General features: G+C 37.5%; 1 protein-coding gene across 2 annotated transcripts in view; it reads right to left on the minus strand.

Moving 5' to 3' along the window:
- Positions 1-24,061, minus strand: part of LOC124595876 (triokinase/FMN cyclase-like) — a 165,179-nt gene that overhangs the window by 42,200 nt on the left and 98,918 nt on the right. For both annotated transcript variants that reach the window (XM_047134785.1, XM_047134786.1), the window contains 2 exons: positions 12,083-12,200; positions 10,059-10,144 (listed from right to left, as the gene is read on the minus strand). In XM_047134785.1, coding sequence (XP_046990741.1) covers positions 10,059-10,144; positions 12,083-12,200 — 204 coding nt within the window. The remainder of the gene's footprint in view (positions 1-10,058; positions 10,145-12,082; positions 12,201-24,061) is intronic.

Below are 24,061 nucleotides of genomic sequence, written 5' to 3' on the forward strand. Positions count from 1 at the left end.
ACAACAACTGCCGCACTAATAAATGCTCCTTTCCCACTAGCGTAACCATCTGCAGCGGGAAACAAATATTACGTTGGTTGTGTGTGTGTTTCATGTACTACGTCGGAGATGCGTAGCAGAGCTGACTCCTGCCAACAAGAGCGGGGGGCGGATATCATCCCACTCCGCCACGCCCGGCCGAGACAGAAGCGCATCGCCAACGGTGCAGCCGATCAGCTGATTCTGACGTTCCGCGACGGCGAGACACACCCTGGCGTCGAGCGGGCGTTGACCTCTCCGCAGCCGCCGCGAACGCCGAGCACCGAACACACCAACCGACGCCGTCGCGAGCCAAACGTCGCGGCGTAAATCATCAACGACACCGCAATCAATTGTTTTAATGACCTCATTTTTTGCATAGTGCAACAAAAATATTTGTATGCACATCCTGTACTCCAATGACATTCCAGAAACGTTTAAGTGAAAGTGACCCAAGCAGTTAGTCTGTCGCTCCGCCGAGGTTTTCCCCAGGTTTCCCTACGGCCGCGCCAAATGGGGAGCGAACAGTTGACACCCCTGGGACTTCAAATATTCCGGACTAACTTGTGGTTGTATACCTTGAGCTTCATCTGTATTACACTTTGTGTGCAACGCACCTCAGTAATTACAACATACGATGTGACATATGTAAACTGTGAAAGAAAAATCTGCGTGTGGACACTGTGGACATTAAAGTGGAAATATTTGTGTCAAAAAACACGAACATTTTTTATGACACAAACATTTCGGGGGGCAATATAGCGTCCCCAGTGCCAAATTTTTTATCATGTAGCCGTAAAATAATAATTTCTCTGTGTAGGTTTAGATTGCAAAGAAATAATTTATGACAGAATGATCTAAAGAGACGACAAGATACGCTCTTTTGTTAATTTTTTAGTCGACTTCTCTTCTTCTTCTTTTGTCTTGAATATGTCTAGAGGGACATCTTGCGTGTGCTGACAAATGTAAGCATATTTGTATGAGTTAAACATATAATATAACGATTTAATATTATTGTGCACTTTTAATTTGTAAGAGGCGATCCCGATTTCATGTCCGCCTTCCTTGAATTAACCTGCATTCAAGTAATTTACAGCTCAACAATCGCAGCGGCCGATGCAGCCAACGACGCCATTACGTGGCGATATTAACTTATGAAAATTTAACGGAAGCTGAAAAACTCGCCCGCTATTAGCATAATATTAATTTTTCTCCACAGCCGCACGAAGTTGCAGAAATACTTAGCTTTAAGATTCTTATTTTCAGTACCATAGCTGAGAGCCAGAGCCAGGACTCCGACTACAATACAATGGTCAACGGAGGTAAGAAAAATACTCTCGCGCGTGTGTGGGCCTCAATTTTAACTAATAACTAAAGATTTCTTGCTTTAAAGTTAACTGACTAGCCGAGGAAAGTAATATGAAAAGTTTATTACATTGTTCAACTTAAATATCATTTTTATTAAGGCCCACCACGTAAGTCGGCAACAATCAAAAAATAATAATAACAATAATAATAATATATTAAATTACGACGGCCGACGGACGCGAGAATGGATATGTGTGTGTGTGTGTGTGTGTGTGTGTGTGTGTGTGTGCGCGCGCGCGCGCGACTTTATACCTGTCCTTTTTTCCCCCTAAGGTAAGTCTTTCCGCTCCTGGGATTGGAATGACTCCTTACCCTCTCCCTTAAAACCCACATCCTTTCGTCTTTCCCTCTCCTTCCCTCTTTCCTGATAAGCAACTGTGGGTTGCGAAAGCTTGAATTTTATGTGTGTGTTTGTGTTTGTTTGTGTGTCTATCAACATACCAACGCTTTCATTTGGTAAGTTACATCATCTTTGTTTATATATATATGAAGTTATTCATCTATTGCTTTAAGACACATAAAGATACATAGTTTCATGCAAATATGCATGTGTTTTATATACCTAATTTGTAATATGTAAATGGATTTGTAATTTATAAAAGCAAATTGTTATCACTACAAATTTCTAAAAGTTCTTGGCCAATTTCGTTCAGATATTTGCAGGATACTCTAATGAATATTCAGCCAGAGACAGATAATATATTTTTTGCAAACAAAAAATTTGCTTATTTGTTTCCTTTGTCACAGCCAGTTTTAACAATGATTGTGGGGACATACAGGGTGTACATAAAATCCGGGAACCATACATATGTCATTTGGAAGAGAAACCCTGAAAGTCCCCACGCCACCCTCCACCCCCCTCCCCCCTTGTATACCGCCACAGCGATAGTCAGCGCTAGTCACAAACATGATGAATTCGGGTGCGGAGTGAATTTTCTGTATGTTGGAGTTTGACAAAAACAACAGATCTCACTCTGTGTGACGTTTTCTGTGGGAACAAATTAAAGATCTGGTGTATGTACCGCCTCTACAACGTGATGTAGCAGATCTCCGGGAGAGAATACGGGAAGTGACTGCCACAGTCGACGAAGCCATGCTGGGACGGGTATGGCAAGAATTTGATTACCATATTGCCGTCTGCCGGGTCACTCATGGTTCGCATATTGAATGTTTGTAAAAAAACTTTCAGAGTTTCTCTTCAAAATGCAATATGTATGACATGTGTACAATATAATTCCAACATTTTATGGCCCTGTCAGCAACTGTATAAATTTTAATTTTAAAAACAAACAGCCTCAGTTGCAAAGTTTACCTAGGTTTCAGTCGGGATAACCCAACCTTCTTCAGAATAAAAGTAACTATCATTTGTGCATAGTGGACATCGTCAAGCTAAAACTAGAAATCCATAAATTATTGTCAGACTGAGTTCCAGTACAGCATTTGTGGCTGCTGCATCACGGTCGCGAAGTGGGGCCGTGGCAGTTTCAGATAAGTTTTTACAGTCTGATGATAATTTATGGATTTGTAGTTTTAGCTTAACAATGTCCACTATGGCAAACGGTAGTTACTTTTATTCTGAAGAAGGTTGGGTTATCCCGACTGAAACCTAGGTAAATCTAGGTAAACTTTGCAACTGAGGCTGTGGTTTTTAAAATTAAAATTAACATGTGTACAATGTTTAGTTCTTGTGTAATAAATAATTGAAAGTGCTCCCAGACTTTATGTACACCCTGTATATCATTAGACAAATTGTTTCTCCCACATATATCCTCTCTCATTATAAATGGTGTATGAAAAATAATCATCCAATTTGTCACGTCTATGTTTCTGAAACTAATAAACATATACAATGAATTTTGTTTTTTGATCAATGAAAATCTCAAAAAGTCTCCCCCCCCCCACTTCCGCCCCCCCCCCCCCCCATACCTTTACATAGGTGTTCAACATGCCCCCCAAGATGCACGGTATATGTCAATGCAGTGTTCGTGTTGTTCCCACACTGCAGCGAGCATTTCTGGAATTATAGCTTCCACAGCTGCTGTTGTGTGATGTCTCAGTTCATTCACTGTTGTTGGTAACAGAGGCACATAAACAGAGTCTTATAAACCCCCACAAGAATTAATCACATACAGTAAGATCTGGTGACCTTTGAGGCCATTAAAGTAAGGCTGAATCATTAGGTCCAATGTGACCGATTCATCGTTCCCTTTGATTTAAAAATTCCGGCACTTCCAGATTCCTGTTCGTAAATTAAGTCATTCAAATCAGTCTCCAACTGTGGGAAAAGAAAGCTCTCAAGCATTTTGAGATTTGCGCTTCCTGTAACAGTGTTCTTGGCAAAGAAAAAATGGACCACAAACCATTTCCTGTGAAACTGCACAAAACATGTTAAATTTTGGAGAGTCCCTCTCATGTTGTACAACTTTATGTGGTTGTTCTATAACCCATATTCTCACATTATGATGGTTCACCTCTCCTTTTTATTGCAATGTTGCCTCATTACTAAACACTAAGCATGGAAGAAAACTGTCATCCTACATCTTACCAAGAATGAAATTACAGAAATGCACATGTTGTTTGTCACTTTCACAAAGAGCTTACAGTAGCCGAATTTTGTATGGTTTCATGTGTAAATGCCAACACAGCACATGCCAGACAGACATCAGAGGGCATGTTGAGCTGTCGAGTTGCATGGCGAACAGATTTCTCCAGGCTCCTTGTGAAACTATAGCGGATGCGTTCGATATCTATGTCAGACACTCGGGGACGGACACTTGGGACAACCCAGTGATTTGCCTTTACACAAACAACCTGTTTCTCGGAATTGTTCATGCCATTGTCTACTGCTCTGTGATGTAGGAGGATCCACACCATACCTAGTATGAAAGTCATGGTGAACAGCTATTATTGACTTGCACTGTGCAAAATGTAGAACACAAAACGCTTTCTGTTGTCCCGAACCATTTTTCTAGAACTGAAGTGGGTGCACACTGTTGCTACCTAGCGGGGACAATGTAAAACTTGAGAGAGTTTGCTCTTTCCAACAGTAAGTTGTTCAATAGTTATGATTTTTTTTAAATTGAATGATCTGTGTGTATCCTATGCAGTTTTTGAAATATTGCTGTCTATAGAACTTACAGCTACCTTATTAATTTCATTATATTCAGGTGATTTTACTGGTACAGCAAACCAATGAACATCACTGAGAGATCTGAAAGATAATAAGAGGTAACAGAATCAGGCTGGCAGTGAAGTCTGAAATAAACTTGTAGCTTGTGGATTGTAACATAGATATTGCCCAGGTTTTTCATGTAAAATAATAAAGAATAATAACCAGTTACTCCCACTTGATGTTCTGTAAATTCATTCCAACTGCACCATGTTATAATAAAATTTTCATAGTATACGTGTCATCAAATTCATAACACAGCTTCACATATTTAAAGAATTTTGAATATAGATTAACACATACATAATCCAGAGCTTTTCACCACAGACTTGCAACTCTCTGGACTAAAATCAACAAAATATTGGACTGACCTGTTGGGTACTGAAGCTGTGCTATATATGAAGTTACAACAATCAAAGTGTTGGCAGTGTTGTTTGAATTTGCAGTTAATTAGACTAACAATTGTAAGTTGTACCATTACAGAATACTGAATACATTAATACATTTTACATATCACCTGGCTAAGTATATCAGAAAAACAACATCAAATACCATTACATGCATGTTTTTCATATCTTATTAAGTTTTGATGCAACTGCCATTACACTATGGATTGATGAATAATTATATTGTTTATGAAAAAATTATATTTAAACTATGGGCAGCATTACACGAAAGAACGCAGTTCATGCTAGGCTGAACTAACCAGTATGTAAACAGTTTCTTGTGTATTGACAAATGTAAGATGTATCAATAAAATCAAAACTGAACCAGTTCACCTATATTTGTACGTAGGTAATGTGCGGTTGCAAATTTCTAAGCTTTAATCTTCTTAACATTTATTCAGAGAATTATATGCATAATGTCCTGAAATTTTATTGTTTTAGGGATTTTGTTTGATTATTTGGCATTGAAAAACATCATTATTGTTATGGAACTCATGGCATAATTAAAGTAATATCACTCAATTGATGTAGTTATCAGCTATTTGGTTTCTTTGTTTCAATGAAATAAAATGCTTTAATGAAACTATCAGATAAAAATGTTATTTCTGTGTTCATTATTTCCTAATTTCTCTTTTTGTGTTCAACCTTCATTTTTATTTATCACTAAAATATCTGCTGCCAGGGAAAACAAGGATGGCGTCCTATACTTGCAAGGTTTGTTTTAGAATGGGTCTACTTCTCTTTGACATGTAAGTAGGCTTGACACACCCATACATCACACCAACATAGTTACAGGATGAACTACCAAAATACAAATTTAAATTTCCTACCACATTATCCTCTGCCAGATGTTAATGTTGGTGGTCCACATTGCCAATTGTTTCTAGTAAACAGTCAATATCAGATGTCCAAAATGTTGAAATTAAGTGCAAAGTATGATAAAATGACAAGAAGTGTTGAACACCTTTGTTTTGTCACTCAGCAACGGACGTAATTAAATGTTTTAAATTCCCTAAATCCACAGTTTATGATGTAGCAAAATATTCAGCTTCAGAACAGTCAGACGAAAATTCCACAGTACTGGCAAGGAAGCAACACTCAATAGTCATTATCGCAAGGATCTGCAAAAGAAGTTCACTGAAAGAGTTCAAATGCTGTTTCAGGGAATACAAGGCAATTGTTGTGATCACTGGCACAGATTATCAGTATCAGCAAACCAACAATGTGTAGAACCATCAAGGAAGATATTCAATATAAATCCTACACCTTGAAAGTAAAACAAATGCTCTTAGAGACTGCTGGGGCAAAATAAGTCCATTTCTGCAAACTGCATCTGTGTTCATTGAAAAATGATGCCACGAAGCAAAACAGATTATTTTTTGATGAGAAGACTTTTACATTAGATACAAAAACTAATTGAAGAAATTACAGCTAGCTTACACATGATTGAAAGCATGCCCCTGTTGTTGCCAGAACAAAATTTGCCGCCAGTTTTGAAGTGCTAAGTGTTGTACCCAGGATACACGTGACTTTGTAACTCTCCTGGGATTACAACTTGATTATAAATTTAGTTGGGATGAGCATACAAATGAAATACTGTAACGCCTAAACAAATCCTAATTTTCAGTGTTAATTTCATCAGACACAGGTGATGTAAAAATAAAAAAGCTGACACACTTTGCTTGCTTTCGTTCCATAATGTCATAAAGTATCATATTTTGAGATAACTATTCAGGTTAACCAAAAGTTTTACCTGTTCAGAAGTATGTAATATGCATTATCTGTGGTGTGAATTTATTTACACCCACAGGAGTTTGTTCAAGTAACTGGGTATACTTAACTATTGCTTCTCAGTATACTTATTCCTAGTGAAATTTGTTGTAAATAATACAACTCTTTTTTCCAACAAACAGCTCATTACACAAAATCAATACTAAGAGCAGAAACAATCTACAAAAGACTTCAAAGCACTTACTTTAGTTTAAAATGGCAGTCATTATCCAGGAACACATATTTCCAGTAAGTTATCAGCAATCACAAAAAATATTCAACTACAAATAAAGTTTAGTTTAAGGGAACCCTGAAAGACTTACTTGTACCAAACTCCTTCAACTCCATTGGTGAATTTCTAAATAGAACAGTAAATGTAGTGTATGTAAGTACTACTCCTCCTAATACTATTGCTGCTACAGCTACAACAACAACTACTACTACTACTATTATTACTACTACCACCGTAATTTTTTTGTTAGTGTCACATAAAGTAAAATGAAATTAATGTTTCACACCCACAAAGATCTCCTCAATATGGATCCATGGAATGAAAATTCCATTTCATTTCACTTGTTGTTGTTGTTGTGGTCTTCAGTCCTGAGACTGGTTTGATGCAGCTCTCCATGCTACTCTATCCTGTGCAAGCTTCTTCATCTCCCGGTACCTACTGCAATCTACATCCTTCTGAATCTGCTTAGTGTATTCATCTCTTGGTCTCCCTCTACGATTTTTACCCTCCACGGTGCCCTCCAATGCTAAATTTGTGATCCCTCGATGCCTCAAAACATGTCCTACCAACCGATCCTCTCTTCTAGTCAAGTTGTGCCACAAACTCTTCTTTCCCCAATCCTACTCAATACCTCCTCATTAGTTACGTGACCTACCCACCTTATCTTCAGCATTCTTCTGTAGCACCACATTTCGAAAGCTTCTATTCTCTTCTTGTCCGAACTAGTTATTGTCCATGTTTCACTTCCATACATGGCTACACTCCATACAAATACTTTCAGAAACGACTTCCTGACACTTAAATCTATACTCGATGTTAACAAGTTTCTCTTCTTGAGAAACGCTTTCCTTGCCATTGCCAGTCTACATTTTATATCCTCTCTGCTTCGACCTTCATCGGTTATTTTACTCCCTAAATAGCAAAACTCCTTTACTACTTTAAGTGTCTCATTTCCTAATCTAATTCCCTCAGCATCACCCGATTTAATTTGACTACATTCCATTATCCTCGTTTTGCTTTTGTTGATGTTCATCTTATATCCTCCTTTCAAGACACTGTCCATTCCGTTCAACTGCTCTTCCAAGTCCTTTGCTGTCTCTGACAGAATTACAATGTCATCGGCGAACCTCAAAGTTTTTACTTCTTCTCCATGGATTTTAATACCTACTCCGAATTTTTCTTTTGTTTCCTTTACTGCTTGCTCAATATACAGATTGAATAACATCGGGGAAAGGCTACAGCCCTGTCTCACTCCTTTCCCAACCACTGCTTCCCTTTCATGCCCCTCGACTCTTATAACTGCCATCTGGTTTCTGTACAAGTTGTAAATAGCCTTTCGCTCCCTGTATTTTACCCCTGCCACCTTCAGAATTTGAAAGAGAGTATTCCAGTTAACATTGTCAAAAGCTTTCTCTAAGTCTACAAATGCTAGAAACGTAGGTTTGCCTTTTCTTAATCTTTCTTCTAAGATAAGTCGTAAGGTCAGTATTGCCTCACGTGTTCCAACATTTCTACGGAATCTAAACTGATCTTCCCCGAGGTCGGCTTCTACCAGTTTTTCCATTCATCTGTAAAGAATTCACGTTAGTATTTTGCAGCTGTGACTTATTAAACTGATAGTTCGGTAATTTTCACATCCGTCAACACCTGCTTTCTTTGGGATTGAAATTATTATATTCTTCTTGAAGTCTGAGGGTATTTCGCCTGTCTCATACATCGTACTCACCAGATGGTAGAGTTTTGTCATGACTGGCTCTCCCGAGGCCATCAGTAGTTCTAATGGAATGGTGTCTACTCCCGGGGCCTTGTTTCGACTCAGGTCTTTCAGTGCTCTGTCAAACTCTTCACGCAGTATCTTATCTCCCATTTCGTCTTCATCTACATCCTCTTCCATTTCCATAATATTGTCCTCAAGTACACCGCCCTTGTATAAACCCTCTATATACTCCTTCCACCTTTCTGCCTTCCCTTCTTTGCTTAGAACTGGGTTTCCATCTGAGCTCTTGATATTCATACAAGTGGTTCTCTTCTCTCCAAAGGTCTCTTTAATTTTCCTGTAGGCAGTATCTATCTTACCCCTAGTGAAACCAGCCTCTACATCCTTACATTTGTCCTCTAGCCATCCCTGCTTAGCCATTTTGCACTTCCTGTCGATCTCATTTTTGAGACGTTTGTATTCCTTTTTGCCTGCTTCATTTACTGCATTATTATATTTTCTCCTTTCATCAATTAAATTCAATATTTCTTCTGTTACCCAAGGATTTCTATTAGCCCTCATCTTTTTACCTACTTGATCGTCTGCTGCCTTCACTACTTCATCCCTCAGAGCTACCCATTCTTCTTCTACTGTATTTCTTTCCGCCATTCCTGTCAATTGTTCCCTTATGCTCTCCCTGAAACTCTCTACAACCTCTGGTTCTTTCAGTTTATCCAGGTCCCATCTCCTTAAATTCCCACCTTCTTTCAGTTTCTTCAGTTTCAATCTGCAGTTCATAACCAACAGATTGTGGTCAGAATCCACATCTGTCCCAGGAAATGTCTTACAATTTAAAACCTGGTTCCTAAATTTCACTTAATGTAATATAATCCACAGCAACATTGTGCACCAGCCCACGAGTCATTTAGTACAAAATTGAAGATCAGTCTATTCTGGTATGTGTTGGTCTATGGAATTGTGTCTTGCCTACAGCACTGTTTTAAATATCCGCATTACTATGTATGAAACCTAGTCAAAACGTTCTTCAGTAAATCTCAATACGCCACTGTAACATCATTAAGGATAATCATTGAGGCAACATTCACAGACATGGCTTCAGATATACATTATGTCATACATGGGTGCATTTCAGATTGAGACTGGAGTACACTGTTATAGCTAAATGGGAATACATCGAATGATTGTGCTCTGTAGACTCCCCCTATGCATAAAGAAAAAGAATTTTTTTAAATATTTAATGTTACTTAAAATTGTCTAAATTTTGGTATTGCAACCTGTATTATTATACAAACAGTTGACAATTAGCAGATATTAGTTCCTTGAATTGTATATACATACTTTTATTCGACTTGCCCCTGCCTCACCATGAACTCCAAGGCCTAATTCCATCTCATCGGGGGCTAAGGTAAATAATGGTGGAGAACCTACAATATAATTAATTTTTTTACCATAAAAAATAAAAGTCAGTGGCAAAACAGTTTATAATAGAGAAAAAGAAAGAGAGAGAGAGAGAGAGCAGGAAGAAGTAGGTAGACATATGGGAAGGAGAAAAAATTTCAAAAATATTATCATCAAGAATGAAAATTCAATCTTTACTACAGATAGCTGAAAAGTTTCACATGGGAAACAGGTTAGACATCAATCGTGGAGGCTAACAAACTCTAGAAATTTATAAATAAAATGAAAGAAATGTAGAATGTTGAAAAGGTGAGAAGAACACCAGCTCATAAGAAAATGTAACAATGATTTTGATTTTTACCAGGTCATAAGATACGTTCAACATACTGACCAGCACACAAAGCAAACAATGTACAGCTTAAATGACAACTCTGATACTTACAATGATACAGAAAAAGAGTCATGCAGTGCATCCATGGATATCTGAGTTTTGCATCTGTAATAATTCCTTCATCAGACTCACTACATCATTTGCATCACATTTTCCTATGACAGAACTGTAGATGTGTATGTGAGTGTCATTAGTTTCACACCAAAACTCCATTTTGAACAGCACATTTAACCCATTTCTTCCCAGTATAGCAAACATGCAACAAACAGTTTTCAGCAATTTATTCTTTTCATGGAGTGTTAGACTACTTATGAAATATAAAGAAACAGAACTTGTGAATGCCTTTTAATGTAAGCATGGTGAGTTTTGTATAGTAAGTTCATTTTGTGAAGCTAAACTATGTGTTGCATATGGGTTATGAATACTACCAGACCTTGGTCAACCTGGATCCATTACATCAGATGGAGAGTAAGGCAGGGATAGAAACTAGAAGGACATAATATCTACAAAACATGTATACAATGTAGTTAGATGATAGGTAAGCAGCAAAGGTAGAGCTTCCTAAGAGTACCAAAAGTGGTAAGTAAACTTTTGGCTATTCTGTTGCACTTAGACAGAAAAGCCAAAGACAGTTAACCCAAGAAACAGAATTGTCTCCTTACACTAATATGAAATCAACACTGAAATATTCACATAAAATTACTTCCCAGTTATTTCTACCATTTTTTATCTGTACTCTCTCTAATGGCTTAATGAAGTTAAAACATTGGAATCCTGTACACTGTCAGAACCACTATCATGTATGTTTAAAGCAACAGTATTACTGAAGTATAGCATTCAAAGAACCATTCAATGCTACACTTATTTAAGAGTATGACTGTGGACTTGATTCCACTGTTGTGAATACAGCTACTCGCCTTTTGTTGTATTATGCCCATAATAATATGATCCTAACCAGTATCTACGTAGGTGCACCTGTTAATTTTCTTTAACTTCCAATGTCATCCAGTAATCTGTAAAACAACTTTAGATTTTTTTTTAAATTTACAGTACAGATTTATCCATCCTAAAAATCCACACATGTATACCACACATACTATGCTACACTAGTAGCCACTAACTGCAAGTGGTGCATGCTTTCACTGTTGGGAGGGGTTCTACAATCCTCCACTTAATGTTAAAAAAACCTGCCTCTTAGATTCTCATAGAATCCATTGAAGCTCTGGTGTAAGTACAATTGGTTGTACAGTGCTGAAAAATGCTTGCTCAGTTTCCAGTCTGTGTGCAAGCCTATCTGTCTTCATTAGTGCAGCTATCCACCTGCAAGAACCAAGGATGGCATCTGAACTTTGGCAGCAGGTGTCATTGGTTCTATATGAAACACAATTTGCAGTCGGGTGCACCCTCTGGACCCAACAGCTGCCATTAGAGCCTCCTCCGTATCTTGGATGAAACATTTCTCAATGAGTGTTTAATGGCCACAATATAACTGAGGAGACATGCTGGTTTTAGATTAGAAAATTTCTATCTTCTTTAGATTAGTCAACCTGTTTCAAAGAACTGTTGTATTTACCTGGCAAACTGCAGGCTGATAATGCTACACCTATTGTTGCCATACTGTTCACAACTTTCGTTAGTTCATTTTTAATTTCAGTCAGAGTATTTCCTTCTTCTGACATTGCACCACCAATCTGGAAAAGACAGAAGTATGTGTTATTCAAACACTGTTTAAGTTACATACATCAGTACATACAATCCATTGTTATAAAGATCTGTTACAGCTGCAAATAGTTTAACATGTACACAAAAAGGATTTTTTGTGAAGAGGACCAGTGAAGAACAGAAAGGAAATAATAAGACATCATTGCACCATTTCAATAGTGTAGGCTATGGAAAGTCAGAGGAAGCAACTACTCTAAGTGAAGATTTGATGTTGAGCACAGCATGTGACGAACAATGGATATTGCAGTCAGTAAGTGAGGATGAAATGATCCTTTTCATTCTGGTTTCAGAGAGGGCAGGACAGCAGGCCCATTCATTACAGAGAATAATAGTCATGATTGCAGACCAGAGAAAGAAAATGTTAACAACAAGTAGTATTAGTTAACAGCAGAGGTGTATCCTGCAGAGGTCCCAAAACTAGTCTTGCTTATAACCAGTAATAATGCTCATATAGTTCTTGGAACAGAAAACTGGTTGAAATTGATAATAACAGTAGTAAAGTTTCAAATTCTGATTGAAGTGTATACCATAAAGATAGGCTAGACACTGGTGGTAGAGATATGTTTATGGCTGTAAATACTACAATAATATGTAGGTTAACCCAAATTTCAAATGCAAAATAATTTGGATGGAGAAAAGGAGTAGAGTAGGATATGTGTAAATCTCCTGTTCACATTATGTTATTAGGAGGAGATTTCAGTCTAAAGACTCAGATAATTAAAGTAGGTAGTAGGGAGGGGGAATGAAGTGAAATTGTTCTAAATGCTTTACTTGAAAATTACTTTCTTGAGCGGTTGATCATGGATCAACATCTTAGCTCTGCTGGTTATAAACAGGTCTAAATTTGTTGGCTCAGTTTTCTTTGAGCATGAATCAGTGATCACATATAAATGTAAAAGAAGATAGGAAAATATTTCTGCGTAGAAAATGCAGCAGGAAATATATTTCATTTTACCAGAACAACAACTCAAACATCCATATCTTAAACTGAAAATACTGAGTATGGAACATAAGTTCAAAAGTGTTGCACAACATGTCTTAGACATTTAAGTGCTGAGCAAAGTCATGAGGAATGGAAAGACTAGTTATGGATATACGTCAAGTTAGACAGATGTTCAAAAAAGCAAAGAGAGTTTCACACCAAACTTGACCATTCCAAGAGACTTGCAGACAAACTAAAACTGAATGAATCCAAAACTGATGTATGGAGAGTCATGCATGAATCATTCATTGAATTTGAAAGTAAAATTCAATCTACTACTCCGGCAGAAATATCCTAAGAAGTTTAGGTCTTATGTTAAATCAGTAAATCGATCAAAGCCATCTGTCCAGATAGTTGACAAAAGCATTTAAATGGTGAAAGATGGAAAGAACACTGAACAACAAAATCCATTTTTCAAAGTTCTTTCACTGAGGAAGACTGGCATGCTGTTCCTCCATTCAGTTGTCATACAAACAATAAAATGTTAGGTATCACAGAGACTACAAGATAAAAATTCAAATAAATTTGCTCTACAGAAGAAACGAGATATACTGAATGAGGTGGGCACATTGGTTAGCACACTGGACTCACATTTGGGAAGACGACGGTTCAATCCCGCTTTGGCTATCCTGATTCAGGTTTTCCGTGATTTCCCTAAATCGCTCCAAGCAAATGCCCAGAAGGTTCCTTTGAAAGGGCACGGCCGACTTCTTTCCCCGTCCTTCCCTAATCCGATGAGACCGATGACTTCACTGTCTGGTCTCCTCCCCCAAAACAAACCAACTTAATGAGATATGTATCATTCAATAAAGAGTAGGCAAAAGAACTTGCTCCACTTCTAGCAGCAAGACCAATGAAGCATTTCAAGTGACTGAAAAAAACATGGACGTCACTTCTGTTTTGAAAGAAGATCATCAAACAGATGCATGCAACTATAGGCTTATATCATTGATGTCAGTTTGTTGTATAATTTTGGAACATGTTACTATCTTCATGAAGCCCAAAAACTTTCTCCTGTTAATGTAAATTACATAAACAATGATTCTTGTTTTGTTCCTCCACAACACCTAGAAGGCAGTAAATACTGGCATCCAGATTGATTTCCAAAAAGTCAAGTTCTTCACTGTTGCTTAATGAACAAATAGGATATATCATACCAGATTTGTGACTAAATTGAAGCAATTTCCATTTTTATTAACACATAACATGCCTTGTACAATCAAAGATTGTGACATAGGTGACTTGTCAGATTTACACTATATATAATAATACTAAAAATAGACAATAAACTAATAATACATATGGTGTAACATCTTCAAAGAGGTATTTTAATTACAATTATAATGCTTTGTTGCTATTCAAGAAATCTTCTGCACTATATTAACATTTATCTTTCAGATATTTTTCCAGGTCTTTTTGGTACCTTTTACATTTGGGTCATCCATACCTTTCCATATTTTATTTACAAATTTCATGCCCGTATAGTATGGGGTTTTTTCATATGATTTTAATTGGTGGGTAGGTAACATGTAGCTCATTCCATATCTATTATCATATTGATGCAAGAAGCCATTGCCCTTAAAAAGTTGTGAGTTTCTTTTCGTGAAAGTGAGAGTTTCATCTTTATATACATAATTCTACTGTACGTGTGTATGTCACTGAACTCCTCCTAAACGGCTGGACCGATTTGAATGAATTTTTTTGTATGCGTTTGGGTGGTGCCTTGGATGGTTTAGATTCACAAATGAGCCTGGCAGATGGCACTGCAGTCAGTATCTAGGTTATTTATCTATACTGCAACTAAACACCTGGATTGATTTGAATGAATTTTTGTGAATGCATTCAGGTGGGGGCCTGGAAAACTTGGTTGACGGACTCTGAATTCACAATTAGTCCAGAACCGTTGGTTAAATAGATCGGCAGAAGATCAATTGACGGACAATGAAAGTTTAAGAAACCCGGCTGCAATCAGACGTGCTAATGAAAGTCAAGAGTAACCCAACGAAAGCCTTCGAGCTAATGCATTGAGACAAAGACTGGCCCGTCAACGAGACACCGACACATTCAGAACATGTGAACAACAGCATTTGCAAGTGTATCGCGCATTGACACGTGCATCACTTTTTCACCTTGCATTTGAATATGAGTTGGACATCGACTATTCGTCATATTCACAAATTATAATCGGTGCTACGAACAAACAATGCCAACACTGTCATGCACTCAAATACAAAGGTGAATCAACCAGTTTCTGCTGCGCGTCTAGAAAAGTTGTATTGCCACCATTGAATTTGCTGCCAGAACCACTGAAAACACTATTGGCTGGAGCTACATTTCAACCTCTCTCTCTCTCTCTCTCTCTCTCTCTCTTTGTGTGTGTGTGTGTGTGTGTGTGTGTGTGTGTGTGTGTGTGTGTGTAAAATTCGCAAATTCAATTCGTGCTTTCAAATGGCATCATTTGGAGCAACAAAAATCGTTCGCAATTTCCAATCAACGTTTAAGATTCAGGGCCAAGTGTATCATCAAATTGGTTCTTTAATGCCGATGCCTGATACCGATTCAAAATTTCTGTGAATCTACTTCATGGGTGATGAGGAGCAGCAAATAAACGCAAGCTGCCAGTACAACCATATTGAGCAGATGGAGGAGCAAGAAGTTGTGGGTATTTTAGAACCATTTTTACAAAATCACAACCAGTTGGCCCAGTTGTTCAATACCATTTCAAACAGACTGCAAAACAACTATACGATTGTCATTGAAGCACAGACAAAGTACCACCTGGGCAGCATGTGGACTGATATAATGCACTGACCATTAATGAAGTTGCAGTTGTTATGGTTGACGACATATTTGAACATTGAGATATACAAATCCAACGCAGGGATAACACAGTGCATACGATTGAAGACAGTCATCGCTCTTACGATGCTTTGCAATATCCATTGATATTTTGGGGAGGATAAGATGGATATCATTTAAATATCAAACAAAGAAATCCAGCAACAGGTACAATCTACACATGTCATTACCCAATATTTTATTTTTATGCACAATTAATTTCTTTTTGTCTTAATTATATTTTTACTTTGCAGGTGCAGAAAGCAGCAAGAAAGTGAGCACGATGAACTTCTACGCATATCGGTTGATGATTCGTGACCATGAAGACAATAACATTCTCCGATGCCGCCAGCTGTTTCATCAATATATCGTTGATATGTATGCGAAAATTGAAAGCGAGTGAATACAATACATCAGGTATAATCAAGCGAAACTTCGAGCTGAGGAATACATTCATTTGTGCGATAATATTGTTGGTAACGCAGATGGAATAACTAATATCAATGACATCGGTACTTCATACATTCTTACATCATCATATATTGGTAGCCCATGTCCTATTCAAGAATATATTCAAGACACCATGACTTTTGTGCACACGTACGGACGACCAGATTTGTTCATTCCGGATCGGAATATCGATCAAGAATTGTATGAGATTCTTACCGCTAACATGATCCACGGTCCATGCAGTGCTATAAACATGATGACGCCATACATGGACAATGGAAAATGTACGAAACGTTTTCGAAAAAATTGTATAAATGATACAATCACTAATATCGATGGTTATCTATTGTATCGTCGTAGAGACACTGACCATGGTGGTGATCACATCAATTGCGCATGCCAAACGGTACAGCAGTTGACATTGACAATCAATGGGTGGTTCTGTATTCACCATTGCTGTGTAAAATCTACAAAGCACACATAAACATTGAGCTCTGCAGTTCGGTGAAGTCCATAAAATATATATGCAAATATGTCCGTAAGGGCAGTGAGATGTCTGTATTTGCTGTTCACAATGGTAACGAAAACAATGAAATAACACGGTATCAATTGGGCCGATACATCAGCAGCAATGAAGCATTTTGGCATATTTTGGGTTTTCCGATACACGAAAGAGACCTTGCTGTTATACATTTGGTCGTGCACCTTGAAAATGGATAGCATGTTTATTTCATGGAAGAGACTACTCTACAACGTGCATCAATTGCCCCAAAAGCCACATTAACTGAGTTTCGATCTATGCAACCGACCAGGTATTCCTGGTCAATTCGCAAAGACATTAATGTATACTGATGTGGCACTATATTTCACATGGAACAAAAAGTCAAAAACGTGGGAACCACGAAAGCAAGGTGTTCTGGTTGAAGGATACAACGGCATATTTGTGGGAAACACATTAGGCTGATTATACACAGTCCATCCAAAGCAATGCGAATGTTTCTTCTTGCGTTTATTGGTGGTTAATGTTCCTGGACCGACACCCTTCCAATACTTGCGAACAGTCAATGGCATTTTGTACGACGCATATCATGATGTGTGTCGTGAATTGCATTTGCTGGAAGATGACCACGATTGGTATATTACACTTGCAGATGCAGCACTGAGTTCCTGTCCTCATCAAATTCACCAGTTATTTGCCATATTATTGATGACGTGTTTTCCATCTCAATCTTCTGTCCTCTGGGACAAATACAGGGTGATTCAAAAAGAATACCACAACTTTAAAAATGTGTATTTAATGAAAGAAACATAATATAACCTTCTGTTATACATAATTACAAAGAGAATTTAAAAAGGTTTTTTTTTTCACTCAAAAACAAGTTCAGAGATGTTCAATATGGCCCACTCCAGACACACGAGCAATATCAACCCGATACTCCAACTTGTTCCACACTCTCTGTAGCATATCAGGCGTAACAGTTTGGATAGCTGCTGTTATTTCTCGTTTCAAATCATCAATGGTGGCTGGGAGAGGTGGCCGAAACACCATATCCTTAACATACCCCCATAAGAAAAAATCGCAGGGGGTAAGATCAGGGCTTCTTGGAGGCCAGTGATGAAGTGCTCTGTCACGGGCTGCCTGGCGGCCGATCCATCGCCTCGGGTAGTTGACGTTCAGGTAGTTACGGACAGATAAGTGCCAATGTGGTGGCGCTCCATCCTGCTGAAATATGAATTGTTGTGCTTCTTGTTTGAGCTGAGGGAACAGCCAATTCTCTAACATCTCCAGATACTGTAGTCCAGTTACAGTAGCACCTTCGAAGAAAAAGGGACCAAAAACTTTATTGGCTGAAATGGCGCACAAATGTACAACTAAATGAAACTTTATAGCTCCCTTAATTCGCCGACAGATAGTGCTTAGCTCTGCCTTTTGTCGTTGCAGAGTTTTAAATTCCTAAAGTTGTGGTATTCTTTTTGAATCACCCTGTATAAAGATTCCATGAGCAAAGACATTCTGCATCGCATTCGAATCGCTGATCAAGATCCCAATATCGATTTTTCGCCAGAAATATATAACGAGGCACTAATAAAGATTGAAGATATTTGCATTCTGATTTCGAATATGCCACTCATTCATTTTGGTATGCCCTCACCTAACCGCCCAGCAACAGACATCATTAACAGCGAGATTCAGCGCGAACAACAATTCAATACGGTCTCTTTAACTAATTTCGTTGAAAATAATGAGCAACTACTCACTGATGAACAAAAGAATGTTTACGATCGAATTAATTTGTCAATTGCAGAAGAACAAGGTGGATTCTTTTTTTTTGGACGCACCAAGTGACACTGGAAAACGTTTCTCATCTCACTAATATTTGCACGCATTTGATCACAAAATCATATTGCGTTAGCAATGACTTCATCAGGTATTGCAGCCACTTCGCTCGATGGCAGGCGGACTGCACATTCAGGACTCAAGTTGCCGTTGAACATTCACACAAATCCAGATGCAATGTGCAACATAAAACAGTGTTCCGGTATGGCTAAAGTTTTGCAAAAATGCAAAATTATTATCTGGGATGAATGCACTATGGCCCACAAGCATTCACTTGAAGCTCTTGATAGAATGACGAAAGATCTAAATAATAACACCAGGCTTTTTGATGGTGCCTTACTGCTGCCGTCTGGTGATTTTAGACCGACATTGCCAGCCATTCCATGTGCTACACATGCAGATGAAATTAATGCATGTATAAAACAATCTTAATCATTGCATGGAGACAGACAATGCACCAAATTGCCAGACAATTTCTGCAATGTGGTAAAATACTAAAGATGCTTTGATTGAAAGCATATTTCCAGATATACAAACTAATTATATTAATCATGCGTGGCTTCGTGAACGAGCTATTTTAGCCACAAAAAATATCGATGTTGATGCTATTAACTTCAAAATAAAACAGTCATTGCCCGGCAATGTGATATTGTTCAAATCAATTGACACTGTTACCGATCCTGACGAAGCAGTCAACTATCCTGTTGAATTTTCGAATTCGCTGGACTTACCAGGAATGCCACCACATTAAGATAAATTTAAACAAACACTATTGATTATAATGAATTGTCTTTAGAAAAATTGATGTTATTTCAAAATAAAGAATAATGAACTTATATATTATTTGTCTTTCATTTCATGCTTTGTTTAATATCCTAATCGCTTGAAATATCATGCAGGACAATGTCTGTCGGGTCCGCTAGTAGATGTATATGCTTGGAATGCTCATTAGATCTAGTCTTACAAATAAAGGTTTACAATGTTACTTTGGTTTTACTCCCACAATTGCTCGGATGATCCTTTTTTGTAGTCTAAAAACTCTAAGTAAATTTGTTTTTCCAGACCCCCAGAAAATTATATTATACCTAATGACTGAAACAAAATATGCATTATATACAGTTTTTCTTACAGCTAAATCAGTAATACTATACAAGATATTCATAATATATACAAGGCTATTCAGTTGATCCAGTATGTTGTCCACATGGTGACTCCATAACAGGTTTCTATTGACTAATACGCCGAGGAATTTCACACAGCCTGCAGTCTGTAATTTTTTGTCCATATACTTTAATTCAACTATAGACTGTGCAGATTGTTTTGTGGTGAAATGAACAATTTCTGTTTTTGTAAAATTTAATGTAAAGTTATTGTTTTTGACCCATGCCTCCACTTCCCCAAGTGTTTGTTCAATATGACAGATTAGGTCTAGCTCATTTTTACAACAGACTACAGTTGTTGAGTCATCTGCATAGAGGATAGTATCAGATTGGATCTGGCATGGCATATCATTAATATAATACAGAAAAAGTAATGGCCCTAATATTGTACCTTGTGGAACACCTAGTTGAGAGTGCTTCCAGCCAGAGAGAAATTTCTTGCCATTGATGTTAATAAGTACTCTTTGATTTCTGTTTGCCAAGTATGATGACATCCTGCTAAGAGATTTGTCTTGAAAACCATAGCGTGCCAATTTTTGGAGGAGCAGGTCATGATTTACTGTGTCGAAGGCTTTGGATAGGTCACAAAAGATTCCTGACACACACATTCTATCATCAAGACATCCACTGACTTTTGTGACTTATTCATTTATTGCATGGATTGTGCTGCGGCCTTTTCTGAAACCATATTGATTGCATAAGATAATGCTGTTAGATGAATTGTGATTTTCGATCTGATCACATGCAGCTCTTTCCAATATTTTTGAGAAAATTGGTAACAGTGAGATTGGCCTATAGTTGCCCAAATCATCTTGTTAGCCTTTTTTATGTACTGGCCGAACTTCTGCATATTTTAATGGATCTGGGAAACATCCCTCATCAAAAGATTGGTTAATTATGAAAGAGAGTGGATATGCAATACTGTGACTGACTATTTTTGTTATTTCAATGGGGACCTCATCCCACCCCACAGATTTTGAATTTTTTAGGGACATTATGATTTTGATGACATCTGAGATGGAAACATGAGAAAACTTAAAACAAGAGCAATTACTGTCTGTCATATTGGGCTTTGTTTTTGGTGGTTAACAGACACCAAATTTGTTACAGTTCATGAAAAAGTCATTGAACGATTCACAAATGGCACTGGGTTCTGTAACAGCTCTACCATTTATCAATATTTTAGAAGGGCATTTTCTCACTGCCAACTTCACTTCTTATAGCAGACCAAAGAGCTTTTGATTTGTTTTTTGCATTTGAAATGAAGCTATTATTCACAGTACGTTCTGCCAGTTTAACTAGTTTGTCAAATGTTTTTTGTATGCGCTTACATACTTAAGAAATTCAGGGCTTTGATTTACTTTTGCCTCCATATGCGGTTTCCTCTTAGTAGCACTAGACAGTCTAATTCCTTTTGTTATCCATGATCTACTTTTATGGGACCTGGTCCTCACTGTTACAAAGAGGATGCATTCATTGAATATATCCAAGAATTCAGTTAAAAAGTTATGGTAATTGCCACTTGTGGAAATGTGTTTTCTGACTGTCCACTTGGTTTGCCTTAGTTTTTTACAAAATACTTCCATATTTTTTTGACTGAAATTCCTACATCTTTTTGTTGTGCAGACTGAATTTTGCTTCAGTAGTGATACAAATAGCGCTTTATGGTCTGATACTCCTAAATCTAAAAGAAACTTTTCTTTTACATAATAATTATAACTACTTACAATATTGTCAATACATGTTGCAGAGGTTGCTTGTACACTGATCAAAATTGAGATTTAGCCCGTCTGTGGCTACCAGGTTCTTTAAGCATGAAGAAAATTTGTCATCAGTCCTTACATCTATGTTGAAGTCAGCACATATAACCACTTTCTTGTACAGTTTCTCATTTTTTAATTTATTTAGCAATGTATCAAACTTATCTAAAAATGCAGAGCTTATATGGTACCCAGGGGTGAGATATATGCTGAGAATTAATATGTTATACTCTTTAAGTTCTATACAACAACTTTCAAATGTACCTTTTTCACTCAGATGGCTAAAATTCTGTCTGATATCATAGGAATGAACTAGTATGCAAGAGCCTCCATACTCATTGCTCCTACAAAAGCTGGTAGCCAGTTTATAGCGTGTAAGTTTATTCAGGAGATTGATATTTTCAGATTTTAGCCAGTGTTCATTAAGACATATTACTTTCACAGATTGTTTCACACTTTCTAGCAAAATTTCTATATCATAAAGTTTCCTGATCATTCCTTCAGACAGACCTCTAATGTTTAACTGCATAATGAAATTACTACTGCATATATTATTAGGTAGAGGGTCTTTATCTTTAAAACTAATTTGACTATAAAGAAGTGGAGTGTCCACCTGAGTGTTGACTGCTTGTTCTGGATTCGTTGCATTGGGCCAAATTTGGATAGAATTGGCCCCTTTCATCAGTTTCCCTGTGTGTGTGCATCTCGATGATGAGTAGGCACAGTTTTCTTGATGATAATTTCAATCTCTGCTGTAACTTCTGAGGCTGGTTCTGGCACCATCTCATCTTCTGGACATGATGTTCCTGTTTGAGCTGGCACTGTGGGTGCGGCTATGTGTGTGATTTTAAAATTGTTTTCCGGTTTTTCAATTTCCTTGGTTGAAACTGGTTGCATGGCAATTGGTTTTCTTGCGACGTCATCTTTTTGTGTTAATTTTGCTAGCATTTTGCCAACATATGACTTGGCAGCATTATTATAATGTAGTCTATGTTTCGTAAACAAATCTCTTGCATCAGGAAGATCAAAAAATGTTACAGTTTGATGGGACTTGCATATTCTGTAGAACTGTCTGTTTACTTTTGCAAGCTCCAGATTTACGATGGAATTGTCTTGAAGGTCGTATCAGTGAGGCAAGCTAGTAACTATGATGTTCGGAACTTTCAGATCAGGTAATGTAGTTTTTAAACACTGGGTTGTATTTTTACCCTCATTTCTGTATACATCATTACTTCCACCCATGATTATGAAGGCATCATTCTTAGATAGCTCATTAAGTGAGTTGCTGTTCTTCATTATCTCAGTCAAAGGTGCACTGGGTTTCGTCATATCTGTTGCTGTGAATAACGTTCTGTATTCATTTATTTTTTCGGCAATTTTCTTGGCGTGGCTATCACCAAGTACAACAACTTGTCGTTTGATGTTCACTGGTTTATTTTTCGTATTAGACGTTTCCTTGACTGTCCACTCGATTGGAAATTTTGTCACTGATTTTAGTTCATCATTGTTTATAGTCTTATCATGATCTTCGTCTAGTCCTGTGAATTTATTTGATAGCGATATCGCTGGAACTGTACTCACTGTCTGTTTATTTGTTTTTTTTGGCACGCACCACGTTTTTTGTGCAGAATGACAGTTAACAACACTGTCTTGTGCTAGACAATGATCTCGCTCCACCTCTTTTGTAGCAAACAGAACACAGCATGCCATTATTAACAGGGAGAACCCTTGAGATGTTAAAGTAACTAGGCATACCATAAGGGAGTGTTACATGACCTTTACTGTTCACAATATATATAAATAACCTACTGGATAATGCTGGAAGATCTATGAGGCTGCCAACACATGATGCTGTTACATAAAAAAAAGTTGCAATGCTATAAAGTTGTAACAAAATGCTGTAAACTTTCAGAGGATTGATGCTTGGTGCAGATATTGGCAGTTGAGCCTCAACATAAACAAGTATAATAAACTGTGAATATATAGGCGGAAATCCGCATTATTGTATGATTACACAATTTCTGAACAATCACTGGAAACTGTCACATCTGATAAATATGTGGAAGTACACTTATGGAATGACAAAGGAGAAACATCACATAAAACAAACCATAGGAAAGACAGTTGCTAGACTAAGGTTCATTGGAAGAATGGCCAGGAACTGCGGTTCACTGAAGTGTAACTGCCTTAGATTTTTATTTTCAATTTTAGGCACTGTCAACAAAGCAGAACATTTTTACAACAACAAATACATTTTTTTAACAATCTACAGTACTGCAATTAGTATACTTACTTCTAGAGC

Source organism: Schistocerca americana, chromosome 2, assembly GCF_021461395.2.
Source record: "Schistocerca americana isolate TAMUIC-IGC-003095 chromosome 2, iqSchAmer2.1, whole genome shotgun sequence".
NCBI classification, from domain to species: Eukaryota; Metazoa; Arthropoda; class Insecta; order Orthoptera; family Acrididae; genus Schistocerca; species Schistocerca americana.